Source organism: Mustela putorius, unplaced genomic scaffold (assembly GCF_011764305.1).
Source record: "Mustela putorius furo isolate JIRA1106 unplaced genomic scaffold, ASM1176430v1.1 tig00000083_pilon_pilon_pilon, whole genome shotgun sequence".
Lineage (NCBI taxonomy): Eukaryota > Metazoa > Chordata > Mammalia > Carnivora > Mustelidae > Mustela > Mustela putorius.
Genome location: NW_025421273.1, coordinates 16,947,749 through 16,972,222, shown reverse-complemented (window position 1 = coordinate 16,972,222; position 24,474 = coordinate 16,947,749). Strand labels below are relative to the sequence as shown.

At 50.9% G+C, this 24,474-nt stretch overlaps 1 protein-coding gene and 1 long non-coding RNA gene across 7 annotated transcripts in view; one reads left to right on the top strand and one right to left on the bottom strand.

Moving 5' to 3' along the window:
• SLC2A9 (solute carrier family 2 member 9) overlaps positions 1-24,474 on the top strand; it is a 231,412-nt gene that overhangs the window by 12,338 nt on the left and 194,600 nt on the right. For 3 of the 6 annotated variants that reach the window (XM_013044751.2, XM_013044752.2, XM_045075600.1), the window contains 2 exons: positions 15,287-15,385; positions 22,750-22,848. In XM_013044751.2, coding sequence (XP_012900205.1) covers positions 15,323-15,385; positions 22,750-22,848 — 162 coding nt within the window. In that variant the 5' untranslated portion in view covers positions 15,287-15,322. Of the gene's footprint in view, positions 1-15,286; positions 15,386-19,993; positions 20,222-22,749; positions 22,849-24,474 lie in introns of those variants that run through there. The other 3 variants (XM_013044754.2, XM_045075611.1, XM_013044748.2) reach the window with 2 other exon arrangements.
• On the bottom strand, positions 15,028-19,921 carry LOC106003581. Its single transcript, XR_006605413.1, has 4 exons — positions 19,806-19,921; positions 19,184-19,347; positions 18,189-18,401; positions 15,028-17,501 (listed from the first exon to the last, which is right to left on the bottom strand). It is a non-coding gene; the product is annotated as an uncharacterized LOC106003581 (long non-coding RNA).

Here is a 24,474-nt window from a genome sequence, read left to right as displayed (position 1 = left end):
AAGCTCCTTTCTGTCTTAGACTAGGGTTTCTCAAAGCGTGGAACTCATGGTGCTTTTGGGTTGGTTGTGCGTGAGCATGCGTTTATTGACACGTTTATGCCTATACTTTAAGGTCCATTAGATTGTATGCATATCATTGCTTAAGGCAGTGGTCCTTGACCATGGCCACACCTTACAATCGCCCAGGGAGCTTTTCAAATGCCACAGCCCACAGAGGGGTCGACCCTGGCTTTGAGATTCCATACAACATTCTGCAAGCCCCTTTTGTGTGAACAGCCAGACTGAGAACTGCTGGTTTAGGGCAAAGCTGGGTAAAAAAATAGAAATAACTCAAAGTAATGGATCATCAAGGTGGCAAGCTGAGGCTGAAGCTGGAAAAACACAGAGAAGCCCCTGGTCTGTTTGAGGCCCACATGTCAGGATCAGCTGCAGATGGGGTGGGTCGGTGCTCGTTAAATTTCAGACGCCTAGTCCCATGCCAGATTCATTAAATTGGAATCATAAGGGGTAGACCTGGAAGATAGATCTTTGCTCTCATCAGCCTGCCGGCCCTGGTTCTCTGAAGGCTGTTCAGGATCCATGCATTTTGTGAAGGTCAAGGCCATGCCCAGGAGGGAAGGAAGCACTCTGCGGTCTGCCCAACAGGAGAGGGAGGGGGACGCTGACCGGCCAAAGTCGGCCAATCCCCACTTTGACACTTAAAAGGTGTTGAGCCAACATTCACTCCAGAGCAGCATGGGGCAGAGAGGCTGTAATTCTGGGGGCCCTGGGGACTCCCTGGGGGAAGGAGAGGGGGCATGTCCAACCCAGTTCCCTAGGACAGGAAGGAGATAGACAAGTAGGAAGAATGCCCCAACCAGGAACAGACTATAAGAGTCTGTGTGGCAGGACTGTTTCCTGGTTGGTAACTTCACAGGTGAGCTTCGTGTTCAGACGGGTAGCGGGACAGTGAATAACTTCCCTTCTAGAATCTCCAATATTTGCTGCCCAGAAGGCATTGATGGGCATCTGAAGAATTCCATAAAACTTTTGCCTTCTGTGCCTGCAGTCTGGCCACAGTAGGAGCTGGGAGACTGCAGAGAAATTAAAGAGGAAGAAAAACTGCATATGCTGAGTGACCATTCCCCCCAACCCCGGCAAGTGTCTACACTACAGGCAGCAGGCAAGCCACTTAGCCTCTGAGTCTCAGTGTCTGCATTTTGAAAATGGGTTCCTGCAGGAAGATCAGGGGGATGGCCCTCGAGAGTGTATCTCAGGCTCTGGCACAGGGTAGGCTCCTGATACTAACAAGTGGTTACTTGTCACAGGACCAATGCAATGCCTACTGATTCCCATCTTTGCTTCTGCACCAACCTCTCACCTGGGGCTCTCCCCGACACCTGTAAAATGAGCCTCTCAGTTGAACTCAGTTCCAGATACCCTGGCTTGAGAGCTCTCCAGGAAGTGGTGGGCTCTCTTAGCTGGAAAGAAGCCATGCTGGGAAGCGGTTGAAGCCGGTCATGGGAGCGGAGGTGACCTCTGTTCCTTTGAGCATCCCTTCTCAGGGTCTTGTCTGGCAGAACCCCACCCAAGGGTGATGGTGCCAGCTCTTTATTCCAGCCTGCCCACCTCGGGGGTGGTACTTGCCACCATCACGTCCTGGGTTGCCATTGCCACTGAAAAGAGATAAGACAATGCAAATGAACCAGTAGCTGGAGTAAATAATACTTTTATTGAATATAGCCATTTACTTACTTGTATACTTACTGATGGATGGGTGGGTGGGTGGACTGACTGGTCAGGATGACTTTGGAAACCGTAGAAGGGAAAAGCCGTGGGGAGTGTTGAAGTCTTGTCATGGGAGACGTGGGGAGAGGCCCGGGCTGAGAACCAAGAAACCCAGTTCAGTTGTGACTCATTTAGAACTCCCTGTGTGACCTCCAGTTACCTCTCTGCCCTTTGGTCTTCTCGTCGTTAATATAACTCATGAGTTCGCCACAAAATTCTGGGGAGGACTATCTCTGATGATAAATGCAAAGGCATTCTATAAATTGCAACGCTCTCAAAAAATTCCATTTTTCCCCAGTTATTATTAGTTTGCATTATCATCACCAGTTCCCCACGAACTACCTGCAACACTGGGGAGTAGCATCTCTGAGCTCAGAAGGTCCCAAAGACATATGCCCACTTCACTAACGCTACCTTTGCCTGAGGGGATCCTTTCTGGGCTGCCTGGCCACAGCCCTGGAAAGATAAGCCTAAGTGGGGAAAGTGCCCACATGAGCCAGGAGTCCAGACACCTAGAGGGGCATTGAATCCAATAGTCTCTAATGACAATGTCCCCCACAACTCCATCTTGCTCGCCACTTGGTGGTTCTTAGTCATCACCCATTTGTTGTTTCTTAATCTATTAGTCCTGTTTTGTCCATTTCATTTTAGCATCAGTGCCCTCAACTCTTCCCCGATCAGGTGGGTCAGAACCACGTCCATGCGGGGAGCCGCCAAAGCTTGGGGGAGTATGTGAGCTGAACCGTGTCTCCCCCCCCAAAAATGTGTTGAAGTCCTAACCCCCAGCATCCCAGAATGTGAACTTATTTGGACATAGAGTCATTGCCGATGGAATTGGTTAAGATAGAGTCATACTGGAGTAGGGTGGGCCCTGATCCAATATGACAGGTGTTTTTATAAGGAGAGGACGCACAGGAAGAAGGCTGAGGGATGCAGACGGAGACTGGAGTTGCAACCACATACCAAGGAAGGCCAAGGGTGGCCAGTGACCCTGGAAGCTAAGAGAAAGGCACAGAGCAGCACCTCCCCTAGAGCCTTCAAGACAGCACCTTGATCTTAGACTTGTAGCCTCTAGGACTTGTAGCCTCTAGAAATTTCTATGGTCTGAAGCTCCCTGGTTTGGGGTACTTTGTTATGTAGCCTGAGGAGAGGAGTGCAGTCAGGGAACAGAGGGCTCTGCCTTCCAGCCTTGCCTCCTGTGGCCACCCTGGCGGAGCCTCCATGGCTTGGTCTCCGGACCTCACATTTTGTAGCTGTAAGAAAAAGGGAGTTGTGTTGGGCATTTGCCAGTTTTGTTGATAATTAGAATTACTTGGGACACCTATTAAAAACCATCGTTTGTTAGACCTTTCCTCTGGATTTTCGGAGTCAGTGGGTCTGGGCCAGGGCTAGAAATCTACGTTCTTGAGAAACTCTCCAGGTGGGAGCCATGCTTGGCATCTTGCTGTTACTGCCCTCCCTGGTATTCCAGGCTTCTCAAGGGTCAAGCTTTGCCTGTTGACCCCACGTGCTCTATTGCAAGCCTACTGTGGATGGTGTGTGTTTTAATCTGTATCCCCTCACCTTGCAAGCCCAAGAGGGGCAGAAGTACGTCTATATCTCAGCCAGAGTGCCTCGGAATCATGCACGGAACAGAGGGGTAAATGATCTTTCCTGCAGGTATCCCGCTCTGGGATGTGTGACTCAGGACCTTGCAGACTCTTGTTCTCAAGCTCTCTGATGTGCCTCCCTGCCACCAGTTCCTGGCTCTATCGTCCCAGTCCCAGGCTCCAGTCCACCCTCCAGGCTCTTTTGCAGGAACACAAAATACAGATGTAATTCCAAGTCACTTGATTCCGTGGACTGAGTTCTGTGATTCTTCCCATTTCACAGATAGGGTTAAACAAACAAACAAAAAAACCCTGAGGCTTCCAGAGGTCAACAGACTTGCTCAAGGTCACAGAGCAGGTGTGGAGCTGCGGTTTGAAATTAGGATGCCAGTGTCAGCACCCAAATCTCTTCATCACACCCTGTGCCTATAGGATCCTGTCCAGGCAACTAGCCCAGCCCATCTTTTGGCCACTTCCCTCTCTGGAAAGATCTGTCACTCTCCTCACCCACTCACTGCACTCTGGTTGCTCCTCCCCCTATTGGCCCTTCTCCCTGAGCTGCTCTTCTGTTGGAAACTCCTTTCCTTCCTACCCAGAGAGCTGTCCCTCTGGGAGGCGGCGGAGTAAGCCTCTGGGGTATGTGGCCTTTGTAACACACACGTTGTAACCATTTAACTTGCCCACCTGGCTCAAGCTCTCCCTTCCTTCACGTCTTTGCTCACATGTTACCTTCTGGGTGAGGGCCTCCAGAACCATCTTTTAAACATTTGCAATGTCCCACCCCATAGCCCTCTATACCTCCTTCTTTATGGTTTTCTGATGGCTCCTCTCTAATCTAATCAACTATCATTTAATCACAAGTGTGAGGTCTACCTTCCATCACCTTTCCTGAGAATGCAAGCTCCACGAGGACAGGGAGCTCTGTCTGTGTGATTTCATGGCTCCATCCACAGTGCCTGGGACCAGGACTCGGCTGCCGAACAGTGAAGTAGCACGTCCCCGGGCTGCTGTGTGTCTGCCTCCCTCCTGGGAGTGAGTGCCTTTCAAGAGGGACTTTCTCTGATCCATTTCTGTGCCTCCAGCAACTAACAATAGGCCTGGCTCTCAGGATGATCTCAGCAAGCCTGGGTTGAATGAATGAATGAAGAAGTAAATGAATAAATGAATGGAGGAGAAGGTGGATTTCTTTTCCAGAACAAAGTTTGCTTGGCACAACGCAGCCAGGAAGCATCTATTTATTGCCTCGCTGGCGGCTGCTTCTCAGGGTAGAATGCACCCCCAGCACCACCTCTGGGATGTTGATAGCCCCAGGAGGTCATTCTGCTGTGCATATTGAAAAGAGAGATCAAGTGCCGCCAGCCTGGGCAAAGCCGTGCCATCAGCTGGGGTGTCAGTCTTGCTGGTACCCCTCCCTGGCTCTGTCACTTTCCCTTCCCTGGAGGGAAAACTTGGCTTCCCTTCACTTGGTGAGAGAAATTGCCCTCCTCACCCCAGCCTCACGGAGGAAGTGCCTTTGCTTGCTCAGAGGTCCCTGGGAGCCACTTCTCAGGACACAGAGAGTAGGAAAGGGACAGCAGCCGCAGGTGACTGTCCACTCCCCACTCCCTGCGCCTTCTCGGCTCCCCGGCACTTGGATGTGTTGCTCTGGGCTTTTTCTCTCTGTCCTCACATTCCGGCCCATGCCTCAGCAGACCCAGGAGAGCGACTGTCCACTTTGGAAGGCTAAGGTGATTGTGAGTGTCCCTTCTAGGTCCACTGTTGCTTCTCCACCCTGAGCATTGTCACAGGCCAGGAAAGGATGGCTTGCTGGCTGGAAGCTGGGTGAACGGGGCAGTCTGGCTGAGCGGAACCTCATAGGCCGGTGCTCCTCTCTTGCTGCAGAAGCCACAGGGCTTTCCCTCTCCTGGGTGCAGGGACGTGGGTCCTGGGGGTGTCCCCAGAGCAGGAAGGAGTCTTTGCCTCTGGTCAGAGGGTGAGCCCAAACGCTCCTGGCACAACTCAGAGGGTGTGTGGCCAGGCCAGGAAGGTGCTCCAAGGTCAAGGGGATCTCAGAAACTTTATCAGTCTGCCTGGGAGAAATGGCCTGTATTAACCTTCAAGGTAAGAGTCAGGAGACAGACTCAGAACTCTGCTAAGCACACAATTCGAAGGAACCCACAGATTCTGTTCATTTTTTTTTTTTTCTTTTTATGCTTCCTTAAAAGTTAGCTCATTGGTTTAATTCATTCTTTCCTTCAAGAAGCAAAATGGCTCTATTCATTGATCTATTCATTCCTTTAAGTAGCATATTGATTTCCTCCCATTCATCCTTCTGCTAATTAATTAATCAGCTAATTAATTAATTACAAATATTTATCAAGCTCCGTGTTTCAGACTGTATTGTAGGTGCCAGGCACAGCAGTAAACATGACTGGACGGCTGGGCTAGGGTTTCAGGAGGAAACCGAACCCACCCCAGACAATTCAAGGCACTTTACAGAGTTGCGGGTAGGGGTGGAAGAACAGATGAAGAATGGCCTGGCTCCGAGCCATTACTGTTGGCCCTGAGGACAAGGGAAGGAAGTGGCATTGAGAAGTGAGGTGGGGGAGGACGGCCACCTGCAAGGACCTGCACTTGGGGACTCCACTCAGGGACAGCTACTGCCAGAGCTGCTGAATTGGCCATGGGGGTGGGGGTAGCAGGGAAGAAGCGCCCACTTCCTCTGATCTCTTGCCCACACTTCTCTCGGGCCGACAGCTAGTTGCACAGGAGTCAGCCAAGACCATCCCTCAAGGCCGGCTTCCCAGGGCAGGAGCAGGATGGGGAAGGTGGGAGCGGGAGCAAGGGCGGCAGGGAGGGTGACCAGCGCGAGACCCAATCCCAGCTGTCGGGGCTACACATTCTAGCTGGAGGACAGAAATCAGCAAACAGGTAAATACTCAGCAGAGAGTGGTTGGTGCCATGACAAAGGAGAATCTGGGTAGGATAGATGGAGGCCATGGGGGAGAGGATTAATTACGAGCTTGCATTTCAAATCAGGGGTAGGGGGACCAGCTCCAATGGGTCCTATCTGGGTGGAGGCCAGAGGGAAGTAAGCTGTGAGTCCTTTGCAGATCTGGGGGAGGGTGTTCTGGGCTGAGGAACAGCAGGCACAAGAGACTCTGAGATAAGGGTGTACTAGAACCACTGGACGACACCAAGGGAGCCAGCTGACCAGAGTGGGGAGGTGCAGGCACAAGGCGGGGGGGAAAGGGTCAGGTATGTGTCTCAGGCCCTTGCTAAGTCCTGAGAATATAACCCTAAACTGAGAGGGTCAGAGCTATTGGGAGGGACATTTTCTGAGCGAGTGAGGGATGAGCTCCAACTTACTCTATAAAGAGCTTTGAGCTGCTCTGTGGGGAAGTGGGGGGCAGGAGCAGGAGCGGGGAGAACAGGCAGGATGTGGTGGTACTGGCTCCTCCCAGAGCTGCCAAGACAGCTGGGACTAGGGCTGAAGAGCAGGAACTGATGGGAGGCGGTTGGATTCTGGGTCCGTGGGGCGGGGCACGGGCAGCAGGTGGGACGGAGATGTCACTCACCGGGACAGGAAGACTGTGGAGGAGCTGGTTTGGGCGGGAGGAGTGGGGAGGGTGGCAGGCTGCAGACCTGGGTGAGTTTGAGGTGCTGGTTATTCATTCAAGTGTCCTGGTTGAGTGCAGCCCAAGGGGCCCGCCCTGGCCTTGGACACATGACTCCCTCCAAGGGCTTGCTTGGTTAGGAACTGACCTGGCCACTTCATCGGCTTCATTGGGTCACCTTCATTCTGAAGTTCTTATTAGGCACCAAGCACCCCTGTCATGTGGGCTGGCCTGGAACGTGGGACACCTGGGCTGGGATGTCGTCAGCAGGCAGGTGGGATCAGAGCCACCCAGGAAGGCAGTGCGGACTGAGCAGGGTGAGGGGGAGGCCCCAAGGAAGAATTTGTGGAAGGCGGCCAGAGAGGCAGGAGAGAATCCAGCAGCCGCTCGGATGAGCGCTTCCGCATCTCAGGAAGGTCCGAGCCAACTGGCATCTGGCCCACAGCCCGTCCTTGGACATCTAAGGGCCACACACTGAGTCTCCCTGGAGATCACAATTTCCCCGGGACCTGCTCCATTCTTGTTTGTCAACTCTGGTTAACTAAACAAGAAGCTGGGAGGAACTCTGAATGAACAGCTAAGTATAAATATTTACTTGGATCTTCTGAATTTCATAAATGGTTGGCTTACAAGTGTTAAAAATGGGTACAATGGACAAGTCTCTGCCAGGTGTTGAGTATTAGGTCCATACATTATTAATCCCCTCATAGGGACCTGTTGTCGTGTTTATGATCCTGGCAAGGAAGCTGAGCTCAAGGCGGTTAAACGCATTGTTTAAGGTCACACGGCTGGCTGGGGGCAGTCATGGTGGGTGTCAGAGCCTTGCTCTTTCCTCCTAAACCAAACTTATGAGCCAGGAGGAAGGACTGAATCTCCAGACAGTCCACTCTCATTCTGTTTTTGTTTTTGTTTATGTTTTTTAAATAAGTTGGTATTTCGAACTTACTCCAAAATGGTGATCAAACTAAGCAGAGGTCTGCCCACGCATCTCCTTAGGTCAGAGTTAAGAGTTCCCCAAGGGCTCCAGGCAGCCCAAGATGATACCAAGCAAATGTGCTGTAGGCATGCACAGAGAGGCTGTGCATCCAGACTCTGGAAATATGCAGAGAACGTGGGAAGCAGGCAGCAAGAACACCCGTTGGTTAGGAGGTCCCTGACCCCCACTGCTGGACACTGAGTGCCGTTGCCACCAGACTCTTACAAGAGAATGCTTCCCTTCCTCCGAGGCGCCGGCAGCTCTGGGTCAGACTCAGAGCCCAGTGCTGGTGGGACCCCCTAGCAGTCAGTCTAAGGCGAGCACTCTCACTGGAGCTTTCTGCAGGCAAGAGAGCTCAGTGAGCATGGCGGCTTCTCCAATCGGTTCATCATCAAACATGCATGAAGGACCTACTGTGTGCTGGACTCTGTTCTGGGCACTGGGATGACAGCAGTGATGGGAGAAAAGGTCCCTCCCTGCACCCCCCCATGGGGTTGCATTCTGCTGGGGAGAAAAGACAGGAGCCCCAAAACAAATAGACAAAAAAAGAGAATGTCAGGTATTAAGTATGTTAAAGAAAATAAAAGGTAATGAAAGAGAAAGAAAGAGGGAAGGCAGGAGAGAGAGGAAGAGGGAATGGACAGGGACAAGGAGGAGTCACCAGGGAAGCAGGGAGAGACAGACAGACAGGCAGACAGGCTGACTGATGTAGTGTGGGTTTGGTTTAGTCAGGGAGGTGAGAGAAGGCCTTTCTAAGGAGATGTGTGAGCTAAGATCTGCAGGACAAGAGTAAAGCAGCCCTATAGTAGTTTGGGGATGGATCTCTGGGCAGAAGGAGCAGCAGGTCCGAAGGCCCCAAAATGGCAGAACCTGGGTGTTGTTTGGAAGGAAGGGAGAAGGCTTTGGTGAGGAGTGTGTGCAGTCCAAAGGAGAGAGTGGAGTGAAAAGTTGGAAAGGCAGACATGGGCCTTGTCACCAGGGACCTTCAAGACCTTCTTAAGTCCCGCAGCTGGAACCCAGGCCCGGAGGGGCCAACCCTTCGCTCTTCTTGCATTACTTGGATGAATGACGAGGAGGATCAGACTCTGGGCACAGGGAAGGGCGTGCCAGGACCTGTTCTAGGAAAGTCACCAGGGACTGTAAGCAGAGTGGGTCCTGAGACTGGGTGTTTGTAGAGGATGTCACTCCCGCCCCTGGATGGAGAGCAGCTGCAGAAGGCAGGGGAGGGGAGAGTCAGGCAACTGTCTGGAGGCTGTGCAGCAGAATCTGGGGAAAGATGGGCCATCTGCCTGGGGTATAACTGGGAGCCGTGATGGTGAGAGCTGTCATGATTCGAACAGGCAGCAGGAGGGAATCCCAAAGAAGAAAGGAGTCTGCTTTTTCTGTATAGTGCCAAAACATTCTCATCTCCCCCAAACCAACCCATTAAGTACTGGCTTCCCATTGGCCCCCTCCCCCAGCCTGTGACCACCACTAGTCTGCTTCCAGCCTCTGTGGGTCTGCCTTTTCCGCACATTCCATCCAAATGGAATCACGAGACAGGTGACTGTTGGTGTCTAGGGTTTTCACCTCCACCTAAGGTTTTCGAGGTTCTGCCAGATTGTAAACATGTATCCTGACTTCATTCCTTTCTGAATGAGTAATCCAGGTGTGGATAGACAGCAACTGTGTATCCATTTATTAACTCATGGATATCTGACTATAGCTGTGTATCCATTTATTAACTCATGGACATCGGGACTCTTTCTACATTTGAAGTACTGTAAATAGTGCTGCTGCTGGGAGCATACAAGTACAAGTTCTTTTTTTTTTTTTTTTTTTGGTGCTGAGACCCGAGAACGAAACAAGTACAAGTTCTATTTGAACCCTTGTTTTCAAGTCCCTTGGGTGTACACCCAGGAACAGTATTGCTGAGTCCCAAGGTAATTCTATGTGTGCTCTTTGAGAAACCATCAAACTGTTTCCCACCACCGCTGAAGCAGTGGACATCTCCATTGGCAGTGTAGGAGAGCTCTAGTTTCTTCACTCCTCGCCAAGGCCTCTAGATTTACTTATTTATTTGAGACAGTGAAGGTGGAGGAGCAGAGGGAGAGAGAGAAGGAGGAAGCAGACTTCCTGCTGGGCACGGAGCCTAATGTGGGCCTCAGGACCTGAGCAGAAACCAAGAGTCAGATGCTCAACTGACTGAGCCACCCAGGTGCCCCCCCTTCGATACTACTTAGTTTAGTTTTTGGTTTTTAGTTGGTAATGTTAAGGTACCTTTGTATATAGCCTCGAATGATCCAGTAGAGAAGGAGAAGTTGATAATGCAGAAGGGAAATGGGATAATTGCTGGAAAAAGACCCCTGAGAAGGTGAGAGGGATGTGCCCACAAGACCCACAAGACAGACCCTCCAAAATGAGAAGTCTTTTTGGATGCTGTACTGCCAGAAGAGAGAGAGAGAGAGACACCATGACACCATGGTCCTGAGGCTCACTCTGATGTGCATGTCCTTTCTGGTGAGAGGCATCCTCCCCCTCCCAGAGCAGCAGTGAACAGAGGGTGGGCAGGGGGTGGAATGGGTGGTTTTTCTTTAAGCATCAATTCTCATCCACAAGTCATGGTGCTTTAGGCAAGATGGGTGACCTTGGGAACCCCAGTATGCTTGGCCACAGAATGGAGCTAACAAATCCTTAATGGCTGCTCTTAGGATTAAATGAGGCTGTGTATAACTAGTGCCTAGCACACAGTCGGTGCTTACTAAGTGCAGGTCCCTTCCACTGGCTCATCCTTCTGACTCAGTTGTGAATTATCCAATGGAAGTGATAGATTTACTCTTCTTTGGAGCCTTCTCAGTATCTGGGAATGTGTTAGCCACATAGTAGGTGCTCCACAAACACTTGAAAAAGAATAAATAAACAAGAATAAAAATATTGATCAACAAAGAGACAAAGAGACGCCCCAAACAATAGCAATACCGCATGCTTTCTACACAGCGGGCAATTCCAAGGGCAGCGTCCTGTTTGATCTGTACAACACGACCCTGAGATGAACACTCCCTTATCCCCACTTTGCAGGTAGGTGACTTGTCCCATGTGACGTGGCTGGGGAGTGGCAGGGCTGGGATTCAAGGTCTGACATGAAATCCCAGGCTCTTAGTCATCATGTTACACTATCTATCCAGATGCTGGTAAACCAATGGCTGAATACTCCTGGCATTGCAAATGATCTGCTGTAGCTAAGAAAGAGAGGTTGGGTGACTAACTGGGAAAAGAAAGGGCTGGGCTGGATGACTGTGGAAGCTTTGAAACACTTGGGGGAACAATCACACTGCCCAGGTGTGTCTGTACTTCCTTATGCACAGCTGAAATCACCCTGGGCACAGAAGTATCATCTTGGTGTGCAAGTTGTGTCAGACGTCAGAGGTTGGTTGCTAAAAACACCTGTGGTAGATGCTTTGCAGGGATCAGGTGATTTCTTCCGCTCCCCAGGCCACCCTTCTGTCAACCTCAAGGCTGGGAGACTGGGATTAGGGATGAGCAGGTTGCCTGGGTGCTCTGAATTGGCACCAAGGGAATTAGATGGGTTTTTCCAGGCTCCCCAGATGGTGCTGTCTCCCAGGACCTAAGCACAGGCCTAAACCAGGCACTGAGTCCCCTTGCCAAGGTAGGTGGGACTCCCAGGAGCCCATCTTCACTTCCCACGCTATCGGCTCACTCTGTGAACTGGTCAGGAGGCAGCTGTGGGTGCCCTTGATTGACCTTGGATCTTGCCCCACACTGCCCAGCTGTGCTCTTGGATTCCTCGCCTCTCTGTCCCTCGAATCTCTGCACCACTCCAGCCTTCCATTTATCTCAGGGTCCTAAAGGCAGAGTAGGATTTGCACGTGGGCATCTCTTTCGTGTTAGAGGGACAGGTCAGGAGGACATTGTGGCATTCCTAGAATAACAACAACAGCAGTGCCCACAGGTACAACATTTCAGAGTCGATGTCTCCCATGTATTTCTCATTGGGCTGATTGTCTTCCTACATCGGCAGAGTAATGCGAGTAAACCCTTCATCCTGATCCTTTGGGCTTAGGACCAGATCGCTGTGCACCCACCTGGGTCCTGCTTTACAGCTGTTCTGTGTCATGTCACTTAACCCTCCCCACTGCCTGGCAGGCCGGTCCCACGCTGGCCACACCCTCAGAGTAGCAAGAAGCCCTCTGACACCCAGGAAGTTCAGCCTAATAATCAGCAGTGGTTTTGAGGGATTACCTGTGCCTTTGACTCTGGTCCAGAACTTGTTGACCCTCACCTGGCACATATTTAATAAGCTGGGTTAGCCCTCAGTAGTCTGCTGTTAATCATTTATCTCTCACAGGTGGAGATAGGCTTCACGGAGTGTGTACAGTAACAGCTGGATGCCGGTTAATCATTAACTCAGCTTTCTTTCACAATTTCGCAGGCTTATATAGGATTATATGTGGAGCTGAGTTATCTAGGAAGCATATGCTCATTGTTCTTTAGACTGTAACAGGCGAGGGAAGCTCCAGGAACCAGGTGAGTTATGCTCACAGACACGGATCAATTTTGAGGAGGATTTCAAGAGTCTCTGAGACTCGTCGAGCTGCTGGAATAAGGGAATTGAAAAGTGAAGGATCTGAAATTCAAAATTTGGTGAAGATAAGTGAGAAAATACACATGAAGTGCTCAGCATGGTGTTTAATCAATGTTAACCTAAAAATGTAATTGATTATGATTCTACCTGCTCCCCTCTTGGCCCCTCCCTCTCCTCTCTCTCTGTCTCACAGAGGGGTTCTGTTTTCTGCATTCCCTTTCAATATGTTTTAGGGTTAGCTTTAGCTCAATGCCAAAGTCAGCAAAGACCTCACCCTGAAAATTAAGAATAAAGTCAGAGCCAAGTATTACTCAATCAAAAACGTGGTGGTGGGGGAGTAGGAATTACGTGGCATTTCCTGGTGACAGGCTGTCAGCCAGGGGCTGAACCGTGCAGGAGGCAGAATCCGAAGGCCTTTCCTGGGAGGTGGCCTCCAGCCTGCAGGAGCCGGCTTTGGGAGGATAGACTCACCTGTGCTGTTGGACTGATGTCAGCAGCACCTTTTCTTTGCCTCTGTCCGTCCTTCCACCCAACACAGCCATGCTGTGACTTGAAGCTGTCTGGGCTCAGATCCACCCTCTGCAACAGGCTGGGTGGGTAAGGATATTTCTCCAAGGCTTGTTTGATTTCCAGCATGGCTGGGCATCGCCGTTGACACAGTGGTGCCCAAGAAACTTTCCTTATCAGTAGCAGAGGTGGTTTTCTAAATATTTAATCCTAGGTACAGCCGAGGGTGCGAGGCCATCAGATGGCTAGGAGCAGAGCCCTGGTGTACCCTTAGGGTGGGCATTAACCCTGTGGCTGCTGGGCTGGGGCAGATGGGCCCCCTGGGTCCGGTGATGGTTATCAAAGGCGCAACTTGTAAGTGGCACGGCCACAGCCGTGGACCCTGGCAGAGGGTGAGGTTACAATAGCAGCACTTTCCCTATTTTTACTGCAGATTGAGAAGACAGGGGGCTAGTGGTTTTAGAACCTCATGCCCAAGATGTCTAGTTATACTGTGTTCTATTTATTCTTTATTCGAGTTCAGCCTTCGAGAATTATTTTGAAGCAGTTTAGGGTTCCCTACTCATACACCAGATGGTTCCCACTCCTTTTTTCTTGTAACCAGTTCTAAGACACCATCTTAGAATGGCATTCCACGAGGACCCTGACAAATGAATGACCGGTCTATGCTCCACAGAGACCATTTGCTGGGTGTCCGGTGATGGTGGTGACCATTTAGCATTTACCATGTGCTTCATATACACGGACTCATTTGATCTTCACAGAAGCCCTGTGACATATGTCCTGTTGTTTTTCTTCACTTGACATATAAAGAAACAGAGATACAGAGAGGTTAAGCAACTTGCCCCAGGTCACACAGCTAGAGAGCAGGAGTTTGAACCCGTCGTCCTATCAGAACTAAATATTCTCCCAGAATTGTTTTTGTTTGTTTGTTTGTTTGTTTGTTTGTTTTATGTCTACCTGACACCTTAAAGACTTAACTAAAATTTTTTAAATTTAAAGTAATTTTTTAAAACTTACTTTTCTAGTTATAGAAGTGGGTTTGTGTGCATGCGTGTTTGCGTGTGTATCAAAAATTGGAAAAACTTAGGAAAACAAACCAGAATAAAATGGGCTAAAATATCATGACCAAGTAGGAACTTCTGTTCTGTTTTGCTACTTCCACGGCATCTATTTTCACTGCACATAAATATGTGATGCGTCCTTTGCTCATTTGGGCCGCCCAGGCTCCTGCTTCTACTCCACCTTGGGCTGGGCCAGGCCTGTCCCCCCACCTTCCCCAGGCTCTGGGAGCCTTCTGTATGCTCTTCCCAAATGGACTTTTCTAGAATGGAAGCACCATGAGAGCAGGGTGAAGTCTGTCATGCTCTTACGTAGGTTTTAGGAGCTTAACGAATAATCATGGAATAAATAACTTAATGTCTCAACACTTAAAAAAATCTTAATTTTGTATAAAAAAAACACACGGTCATAGTTTAAGTCCTTATATCACGTAATAGCATGGATTTGTTACTATGTACATCTACTTTTAAGGCGAATCTACTTTTATAGATCTTCCTTTGTCAAGTAAGATTTACCCATGACGTTACTTTTTTAACATCGTTTTAAAATGCAACATGAGTTTCCGTATGTGGATGTACCATAACTTCTTTAAACGTTCCTGTTAGGTGTGTTTTTCTATAGTGAGACCCATTTGTTAACAATCACAGGCTGAAATCTGTGCTTGTTCTTTATTACTGCTTTTGGATAACTTTTTATAAAGGGAGTAGTTGGGCCAAAGGGCCTCTATATTTTTTATGGCTCTAGAAACTTATTTCCAAACTCCAGAAAAGCTGCACATTTTTCTACTTCTGTCTTGCCTATGATTTCGGTTACGATTTTGGTGACTGTTTCCAATTTGACAGGGAAGGTTGGCACTTGGTTTTAATGAACGCCACTTTTATTTTCATGTCTTGGGGACAGAATTTTGGTGTTTCTAAGATCTTCCCCACCATAAGAATGACCATCTGGTTGAGAATGTTCTGGGGAGGGGCCAGTATTTAATAAGCAACACAGCGAGTGGGGGAAACACAGATGTCGTTCATCCTGCAGATGGAGACACTGAGCCATGAGAAGCGCACCAAGATGCCTTGGTCTCCAGGGGAGCTTGGCACTAACATCCTATGTCCTCAGCAGGCAACCCTCCCCCCACACTTGGGGGCCATCTCCCCTAATTACCCATTGGTGAAAGCAAGTATCTAATGACTTCTTCCCTTTTTTCTCTTCTTAGGAACAAGGAAATCCCCCCAAATCTGAAAAATACACCATGAAGTGCAGTGAAAAGGACTCAGCAGATTCCAAAGACAGTGATTTGGTGAGAAAGAAATTGGTCAGTCCTGGTTTCCTTTTCTCTCCCTGTTCTGGTGATGCTGGGGCTGTCCCTCCTGGCCCCCTCGCTGCTCCCAGGGAGATGTAGGTGGAGGCGAGGTCAGGTGGAGAGGACAGAGTCGGGGACAGGAGCCGAGGTGTGTGGGAAGTTGCCATGTGAACAGGAAAGCGTGTACTACTAGGAACGGGCCACTGATCGTATTGTATTTTGGTTGATGGTGACTGTACAGTCTGCTGGTGTCTTTTGGGACATGGCGAGGTGGTTTCCACTCCAGAGGTCATTTCACAAACCAGGGGACACTGCTGTGTGAGAGTGATGATGTCTCAGTCCTTGAGGATATACTGAAACCCTTCCCCCCCACACCACAAGGCCCAGTCCTCCTGCTGCAGAGAGGCTCTCCCTCCTCAAGGATCTTTGCACCTTCTTTCAAACCAGACTCCAAAACCAAAGCCAGACAGCATCTGTGCTACATGGGGCCTTTACCCAGCTCTCTTCTTTGCTTCTCTTGGCCACACCACAGTGAACCCATCACCACCTTCATTCTGCAGGCGAGGAACTGTGGCTCAGGCAGGGATGAAGCAGCTTGTTCAAGGCTGTGTACCTGGTTTGAGGGGGAGCGGTCTTGAACCCTGGTCCCTTTGTGCCTCGTCTCCTGTGATAGTGGCAGAAGCAACCAGGACTCAGAAGAAAATACGTCCAGATTTTTAATAAACCTTATTTAGCCAGACAAAGAGCCACACAGGTGTATTTATCAAACTGCCAGGGAAGTGTGGCACTGACAGGTGGAGAGTGACTGTCCCCACCTCCAGGTGTGAAACAGAGGCCTAGGGAGGGCCCAGCTACCCCCACAGGTCCTCCAGGGACATGGCAGAGTCACGTTAGATAAACGGCCATTCCCTCCAAGTATGCACTCATGTGAGGTGGGGTCAAGGCTTTCCTGTCTAGGCATTTGGTGCCATGTAGGAAGTGGTACAATCATCTCAGTCATTCTGTTCAAACGACAGTCCATGAAAAAACTCCTCTTTCTTTCCCTTTCCTGGCCTTTCCTGGCAGAGAATTTTCATCTTGTGCAAGCAGACTTTCTAGCTTCAGGACATCATGCAGAGGACAGACAGTCTGAGTTCAGTTCCAGAAAATATCTACTTGGCCCCTTCCCTGAGTGAGGTGGGAAGAAAACTGGGAATCCAAAGAGGCTCAGGACACTGGATTAGCCCACTCAGGCCTCCAGGACTTCACCACAGGCTGGGGGCTTAAACAAGAGCGATACACTTTCTCACGGCCCTGGAGGCTGGAGTCTGAGGTCAAGGATGTTGGCAGGGTTGATTCCTTCGAGGCCCCTGTCCTTGCGTATTGACGGCCATGTTCTCCCCACGTCCTTACAGGGACTTTCTTCTATATGTGTTTGTGTCCCAAGCTCTTCTTATACACCTGTAATCTCGGATTAGGGTCTATCCTAGTTACTTCATTTTACCTCACTCTCCTCTTTAAAGACCCTGCCCCCCAATACATTCACCTTCTGAGGGGCTGGGGGTGAACAGTTCACCTGATGAATTCGGGCAGGGGGACACAGTTCACCTCACAAGAGACACAGACAGCGTCTGCCCTTGGTGAGCTCCGGGCCAGAGGGAAAGGCACACATGAGGACTGACGCTTGTAAGCAAGAATGGACACGGCCAGTGTAGCTGTGAGCAGCACATGGAATACGGAGGGACAGAGAGAGGCCCAGCGGAGTTTCGAGGGGAGCTGCTAAGAGAGCAGAGCGCTGACAGATGAGCAAAGTTATGGGTAGTCAGAGGGCAAGCCTGAGCAAGGGCCAGGAGAAGCTGGCAGGATTGGGTACTCGATAAATAATGGTGCATGAGTGTGTGCTTGCAGGAATCAGCGTCAGACGAGGTTGATCGGGCCCCAGCCCCAGCATACCTGAAAGCGTCTGTCTAATGGTCACATCCTTGATAGGGTTAATTTTACCAACGTGATGCTGTGGGCTGAGCAAATCTGGGAATGGCACCAGGTCTCCCAAACGTCACCTCCTCCTGTGCATCCGCCTAGCCCCTCCTCCGATGGCTGCCGGAGGACTGGTGACATCATGGGTGTGAACACATTTGGAACACACGTTCTGTGAAGGGCAGGACAGGGGTGCTCGGGTTATGGGAAATCCTGGTTAACGGCCGTGGGGTCTAGGGAGGTGCACTGCATCATGTTTGCCCCCAAGAGACCCATCTCGAGCACTGGAACAGGTCTTAGAAATTGTCCGGTGACATCAACTTGGCCCAGACCTCCCCATTTACCGTGGAAGACAACTAATTTCCTATAGGGATCCAGACCTTTCTACGCAGAGCAGGTAGGATGGTACTTGGTTAGAAAACAGTGAGAAAAGAGTGAGAGCGTTGGGGTCCGGATAGAGCATGTTATCTGGGGACAAAGTGGTTTCAGTACTAATGAGTATTCATCATAGCCTTGCTGTAAGCCAGCTGCTGTTTTAGCTTCCACAGTCAGGCAGGCTTTTCGAGTATAAACTCACGGAATCTTCCACAAGTCTATGAGGTCGACACTGTTATGCCCATGTTACAGACGGGGACACTGTCCCACAGGGAGGCTGAGGGACCTGTGCCCGGGCTCACCAATCCTAAGTGGTTGAACAGAGGCTCAAACCCAGACAATGCGTCATTTGTGTCTGGGTTTTAGGCCGCTAAGTTGTGGCAACAGGAAGGGACAGCTCCTGTCACCTTCACCAAGGTTTCCTAGAAAGTAGGGCTATTCGTTTTGTCACCCTGGAAAGCCCCGGGAATTGGAGATCGCTCACCTGCCTCAAGGAAGGCCGTGCAGTTAAGGTGAAGGCCGCTCTCTGAGGAGTGGGAGGCTGGCCTGGAACTTGAGCTGCTCTGCTCTCAGGTGTGTGACTTTGGACCTGGCTGCTCGCCTCTGGGTTGGTTTCGGGGACAGGCTGAGGAGAGAAGTTATGGATGGCCAACTCCACCAATAAGAGGACCTCTTCAGGCCAAGCACCACCTCCAGGCTGCGGGACCAAAAGGGAAAGTGAAGTCTGTGCAGGTCCAGTCTTAGGATTGAGGACAGTGCCTGGTGCAGGCTCGGACGACTGGTCTCCTTCCAGCCCTGGGATCTGGATCTCCTCTGGCTGCTGGCCTGGGATGGAGCTGAGAGTCAGCAGGTCTTGAATCAGGGAGGCTGAGGCAGGAGAGGTGTACTGGGATCTCTCTGACAGGGTGCTTGAGGCCACACTGGGATCCCACTGCTGGTCTGCAGACAGGCTGTGCTTGGCGGGCAGGGCCTTTGATGCTTGCTGACTCTGGAAGCCTCCCAGACACCAGAGGACCCCCCCTTCACACCCAACTGTAGTTGTGTATTTGTGTTGACCTCCTGGGGCCTGGGGCCTACTGAGTTTTCAACCGCAATGGGAAAGCATAGAACAATTTCAAATGTCGAGGGTTGGGGGCCATCACCTGATTCAGTTGGAGTTTTAGCGAGATCAGGCGAGACCCCCTGTTAGCGATGAGGAAGGCAGGGAGAACACGCAGAAGAGCCCGAGCTAAGGAGCGGAGGAGGAAACGAGAATGAACATGAAGCCCCCATCAGGACAGCACAGTGGGCGTCCCCCAAGAAACGGGGAGGCAGCTGGCCCGCCCCTTCCCCGCCCCTCTGACACCTCAGGACCCAGTCATGCTCAATTACTCTGCTCCCCCCCCCACCCCGTACCCCAGGGCATCTATGCCTGTGGGTTTTGGCTCATGTTCTCCCAACCCCCACCCTTCCTCTGCCTGTATATTCCCCCTGGCTTACTCAGGAATCACCTCTTCCAGAGAGTCTTCAGTGATCCAGCTGATCTGCGGAACCTAGTTTGCTTGCTTTTTGTCTTTTGGTGGACTTGATGCCTCCCTGGCCCTCCAGGGGTTCTTCGTTCCCCAAACATGCCTTTGCAGCTGGCCTCAGTTTCTGCCTTCTGCCTGTGGGAGCAAATGGCCAAGGCAGGCTGTCCCAAACCTGTCATGATAAAAGGTCCTTCTCTGACATCTGGGGCAAATTGGGAACGTGATAAATTAATTCTTGTGATGTCGAGTATGCATGGAGGGGTCTTGCCTCTTTCATGCTTTCCCTGAACCAGTGCAGGTTGGGGGAGAAAGAGGTCTTCCCTGAGCCAACGCTGAGTGAACAGGACAGAGTAATGACCAAGGGGCAGATCCCTTTTCTTCCAGACCCAGAGCCTCCCCATCTTTTGGAGAACAGCAGGGCAGTCATGCCCACATCCAGCACGATGCATTTTCTATCTGAGCCTCAGAATTACTACCAGACAGACTGTTCAAGCAGGATCAGTCTTCTGTTTTACACTCGTAAACACTGTAGCTCAGAGAAGCAGAGTGACTTGGCTAAGGACACAGTTAGAGGGACAGGGTTGAGACCTCACCAGGCTTCCACTGCCACCAGCGATGTTCTTTTCTGTACTTCTGGGGAGGTACACTGGCTTCATGCCCAGTGCTCTCTCGCTGCACGTGATTGGGAGGGAAAATTAAAGGTGCCAAAAGAAAAATCCATGCCCTCGGTGGTGATCCCTGAGAAGGCAAGTTTCCCTTCCAGGACTCTTGGATTGCTGCTATGACTGGGAACGGGGGAAAGCCCACGGTGCCCGTTTCCTGTTCAGACAAGACAGACTGTCGCATTTCCTGCTGGGTCCCCGCCCCCTTGTGGACTCTGCCTCCTGCTCAGAGATGCCCTGGCACGGCCCGTGGCCAAAGGAGCATGGACTCCCGGGCCTGGGCTCACACAGGGGCTGCTGAGCATGGCCGCACCCGGAGAGGGACACCAGGCAGGAGGACAAGAAAGGTAAACGTAGAAACTAGTTTCTGGACTGTGCCACGGGGCTCAGAGGCCCAGTGTGGGCGGCTGTGTTTCCTCCCTCCACTGCCTGGAAGGCTTGGGCCGTGGGTTGTAGAAGCCTGCCATGGGTGCGGCATCCTGGTCCCCATGACCTTGGCTGTGGAGCTCCCACTCTGGAGCTGTGATTTCCTCTGGCAACGTGACTGTGCTCATGAAATGAGGCCACAGCAGAGAACTGCCTCACGGGTGCTGGGTGGCATCCACGTTTCCTTTCCCGCCCCTGCACTTGGTACCCTCTGTCCCTGGGGCGGGTGATGAGAGGGGGTGGGTACCGGCTGGCTAAGCGAGGGCAGGGGCCAAGGGAGAGACTCCCACCTGCCCTTCTCTATCTTCCAATGGGTGCAGACAAGGGGCCAGTGATCAGGGCTGGAAGCAAGGGGACCCAGGGACAGAAGGCACCCAGGACAGCCCAGGGAGTCAGAAGGAGTGACATCTGAGCCAAGACCCGGAGGATAAGGGACTATGGAGGATGGTTGTTTTGTCCAAAATGCAATTCTGTTCCATCCATCTTTTCTGTTCCATGCAGTTCAGGCCTCCCCTTACTGCAGGAAAAGATTCTGGCCCCACACCTGGCAATGTCCTTCCCGGTGGCTTATGAACCCCCTTTCTCACCTCCATCCAATTACTAGCGTTTCCTGAAGACCTTCTCTGCAACAGGCTTGGATCCTGGAAGCAAGACCTCCACCCTCAGAAAGTAAGACCCTTGCCCACTGTCTAGCCTCTGCTGCTAATGCTCGTGGGCACAGTGTTAACTCAGCATAACAGCCCATGAGGTGAGGTCTGTTATCATCCCATGTTCAGATACGAACCCTGAGTCACAGAGCAGCTATATAACTGGTCCAAGGTTACAGAGCTAAGTGGCAGAGCACAGGATAGGACAGAGTTGAATCATAGAGAAATGTCAACATGTCCAATGAACTTTTGGGGAAGAGGACACTGTTCATGGGTCTTGGATACAAAAGTCTTAAGAAAGGAGAATTCTGGATGTATGTAGCCACACGGGCCTGGCCAAGAGAGACCTTGGCACCTGACCTGAGCAACAGCCATTCTGTGTGGCTGGACGAGAGGGAAAACAGAAAGTGTAAGCAGCTTTTTGGAACCCTCCCTGTGTGTTCTAAACATCCTTATCCAGCAACACAGCGAATCCTCAACCACCTACCAGTGCTGTTCTTAGATCCATTTTCCAGCTGGGCAAACTGAGACCCAGAAAAGTCAAGAAACTGACTCTGGTTCCCACAGTTGAGTGGTCAGAATGTCCAGCATTGCATCCTGTGCTAGAGGAGACTACTGGGATGGGCAGAGCAGAGAATTGGCTATTGGGGTCCTGCTTTCCCTTCCAAAAGGTATTTGATGGGCATAGTTCCCGGAACTGTGGACCTTGTCTCTTTTGTTTGCCACAATATTCAGATATGAACCCTGGAGATATTCAGATATTCCTGGAGCTTTAAAAGGGACTGGCTTGAGAAGTGCACATGCGTTCCCGGAATGCAGAGAAAGTAGCTTCCAAGAGCATGTGGGTCCCCTCCATCTAGAGACTGGCCCATGTTCCTCTGGCCAGCTTCCAATGGCAAACCCTCCCACCTCCAGCTCCTTGGTCAGCTTTGACCAAGGGGCCCAGATGTTTCCACTCCAGGGCCCTGACCTGAGTGTGACCATCCGTGGGTGAGGCCAAGCGACAGGATCACCTGAAGGCAGGGGCCTCGTCCTCCAGGCTGAGCCATGTCTGTCTCTGCAGGTCCTTGGCCAGGGGCACTCACAGTGGCCTGCAGATGGACAGCTGAGTCTGGACCAGCACGTGCAGGGGTGTGTGTGTGTGTGTGTGTGTGTGTGTGTGTATGTGTGTGTGTGCATGAGAACATGTGTGTCCCTGCACAGCTGTGAGAAGCCTCAGACCCCTAGACACTGTGCCCAGACAGAGAGGCAGTGGGGGAGAGGCCCCTTGCTGCAGCGGGAGGTGGCTTGGGCTCCAGCCCCCATACCAGATAGCACCACAGACACCTCTGTGCCTGCTTGCTCACCTACAACATCAGGATCAAACAGCACTGATCAAAGGGTTTCAAGAGAAAATAACCAAAACAATGCCTGGCCCATACCTCTTGTAAGCATCAGTGGCTACTACTGACGGCTGAATCTGGCTTTGCTTTTTTGCTCCTATGTGTTTCAGAAAGTGGCCAAATTCAGCAGAAATAATAGTATGTGGCTGCATACAGAGCACCTGCAAAGGACGTTAGGTCTGCAAGTCACTGTTGCAGCAGTCAAAAGCAAACTGAGCTCAGGGGGCTGACAGAACTCCCCCAGAACACCTGCCAGCACAGGCGGAGCTCCATCAGCAACTCAGCTGCCTGCAGGCTCCCCCGGCCCCAGGAATTCTCTGGGGCCTCCTCTCCAGACAAGGGAACAGCCGAAGTACATCTTGTGGGGCCTAGCTCTGTGCCCAACTGCCAGATCTGACATTCTGTCTTCTCCTTTCCCAGGACTGGTCCTGCTCGCTCATTGTGGCCTCTCTCGTGGGTGCCTTTGGCTCATCCTTCCTCTACGGGTACAACCTCTCAGTGGTGAACGCCCCCACTCGGGTGAGTGCCCCATGATTGTGGGATTGGCCCAACAGAGGGCGCTGCAGCCGCGTGGAAATCTTCCAGTGCTAGTGCCTGGCAAACCTTTGCAGGCCTGTTTTCTGTGCCAGACCTTTGCCAGAGGATCTAGGAGAAGGATAGAGAGAGTGAGACCAGCTCCTGCCTCGAGGGGGAGATAAGAGACCCAGAAACAGACAATGTCACAACATAAGGGGTTCAGTTCCTTGCTAGAGTGTCCTGGGAGAGTGCAGGGCAAGGAGAGGGGTCTTCAGAGGTCTCAGGGGCTGATCCGGAGGGTCTTATTCGTAGGCACGGAATCCAAGGAGTCATGGAGAGACCTTATGCATAGATGTTTTCCTGATGTTCTTTTTGTGTTTATGGCCTTTAATCACAGCTAGAGGTCACTTGGGTGTCTAATGGTTAAGATCCATTGTTGGCTTTTGTTTTCATCTGGAATCAAGACATTAGGTATGTCAGTCAAGAAGAAGAAGCTGTAAAGCAACCAAATGTGTTTATTTGGGGCCTTAAGGTTTGCAGTGTGGGAGGCACAGAGAGCACCAAGTTTGTGATTGTGCTTGGAATTGCAATGGGAAGTGCAGGTTTATAGAGGCAAAACCCACAGGGCTGGGCAACTTGTTTCAAAGGAATTGTGGACAGAACTTAACTGACCACTGGATACAGGACTGGCTCTGTAGTTAACGGGTGTTAAATTATCTCTAGCTCATTCCGCAGTAGAGGAGGTCTTCTAAGAGGCAGCCAATGTGCAATTGGCAAGTCATAACGGACAAAAGTCAAAAGTTCATGGTGTTCTCAGAGTTGAAACAGGAGCCCATGGGCCCTGCTTCCTCAGTATCCTCCCCACCCCATTTTGAGGGGCTCTCTTAGGAATACTTCCCTTTTAGAATATCCTTTTACAGGCACAGTTCCCCAGGCCCTCCTAACACCTCCCTGCTGGTTTGCAGGTTTGGTTTGGTTCTGCCTACTTAGACTATTAGGTCTGGATGCTACCCAGTCTGAGGGGTGCTGGCTTCTGCTTCATCCACTTCCACCCTTGAAGGTAGAGTGGATGAAGGGTGATAGAAGGCTTCCTGGAGGAGGTGATGCCTCAGCTTTGTCTTAAAGGTAGAGCAAAGGCACAGAGGCTTGAGATATGTGAAATATTTGCAGGAAAGCAAGTGTGATGCAGTTGGAGTGCAGGATGCTCTTTGGGGGAGCCTAAGGCAGGAACTAAAGTGTCAGACCAAAGCCAGGCTATGGATGTTCCTGGAGGCTTTGTGGGCTTTTCCTTGTTCAGTCCCCAGCATCCCCTGTGCAAAATGCAAGGGAGGCTGGACCATGGGTCTCAAAGTGTTCCCAGGAGCCCTGGACTTCGTAGAGATGCCTTTTTAAAATTCAGAAGTCCTTCAACAGTCCCACAACGTCTTTTGTAGCTGGTTTGTCCAAATCAGACCAAAAAAAAAAAAAATCAGTGCCTATATATGTAACAGTAATATAGAAAAATAATTAACAACCATGAAATCTAGATGTGGATGTTCATTATTTTCTTTCCTTACTTTCGTGTGCATTTGAAAAGTTTTATAACATAGTCAAAAATAATTACATCTTTGCCCATGTGTCTGCATATGG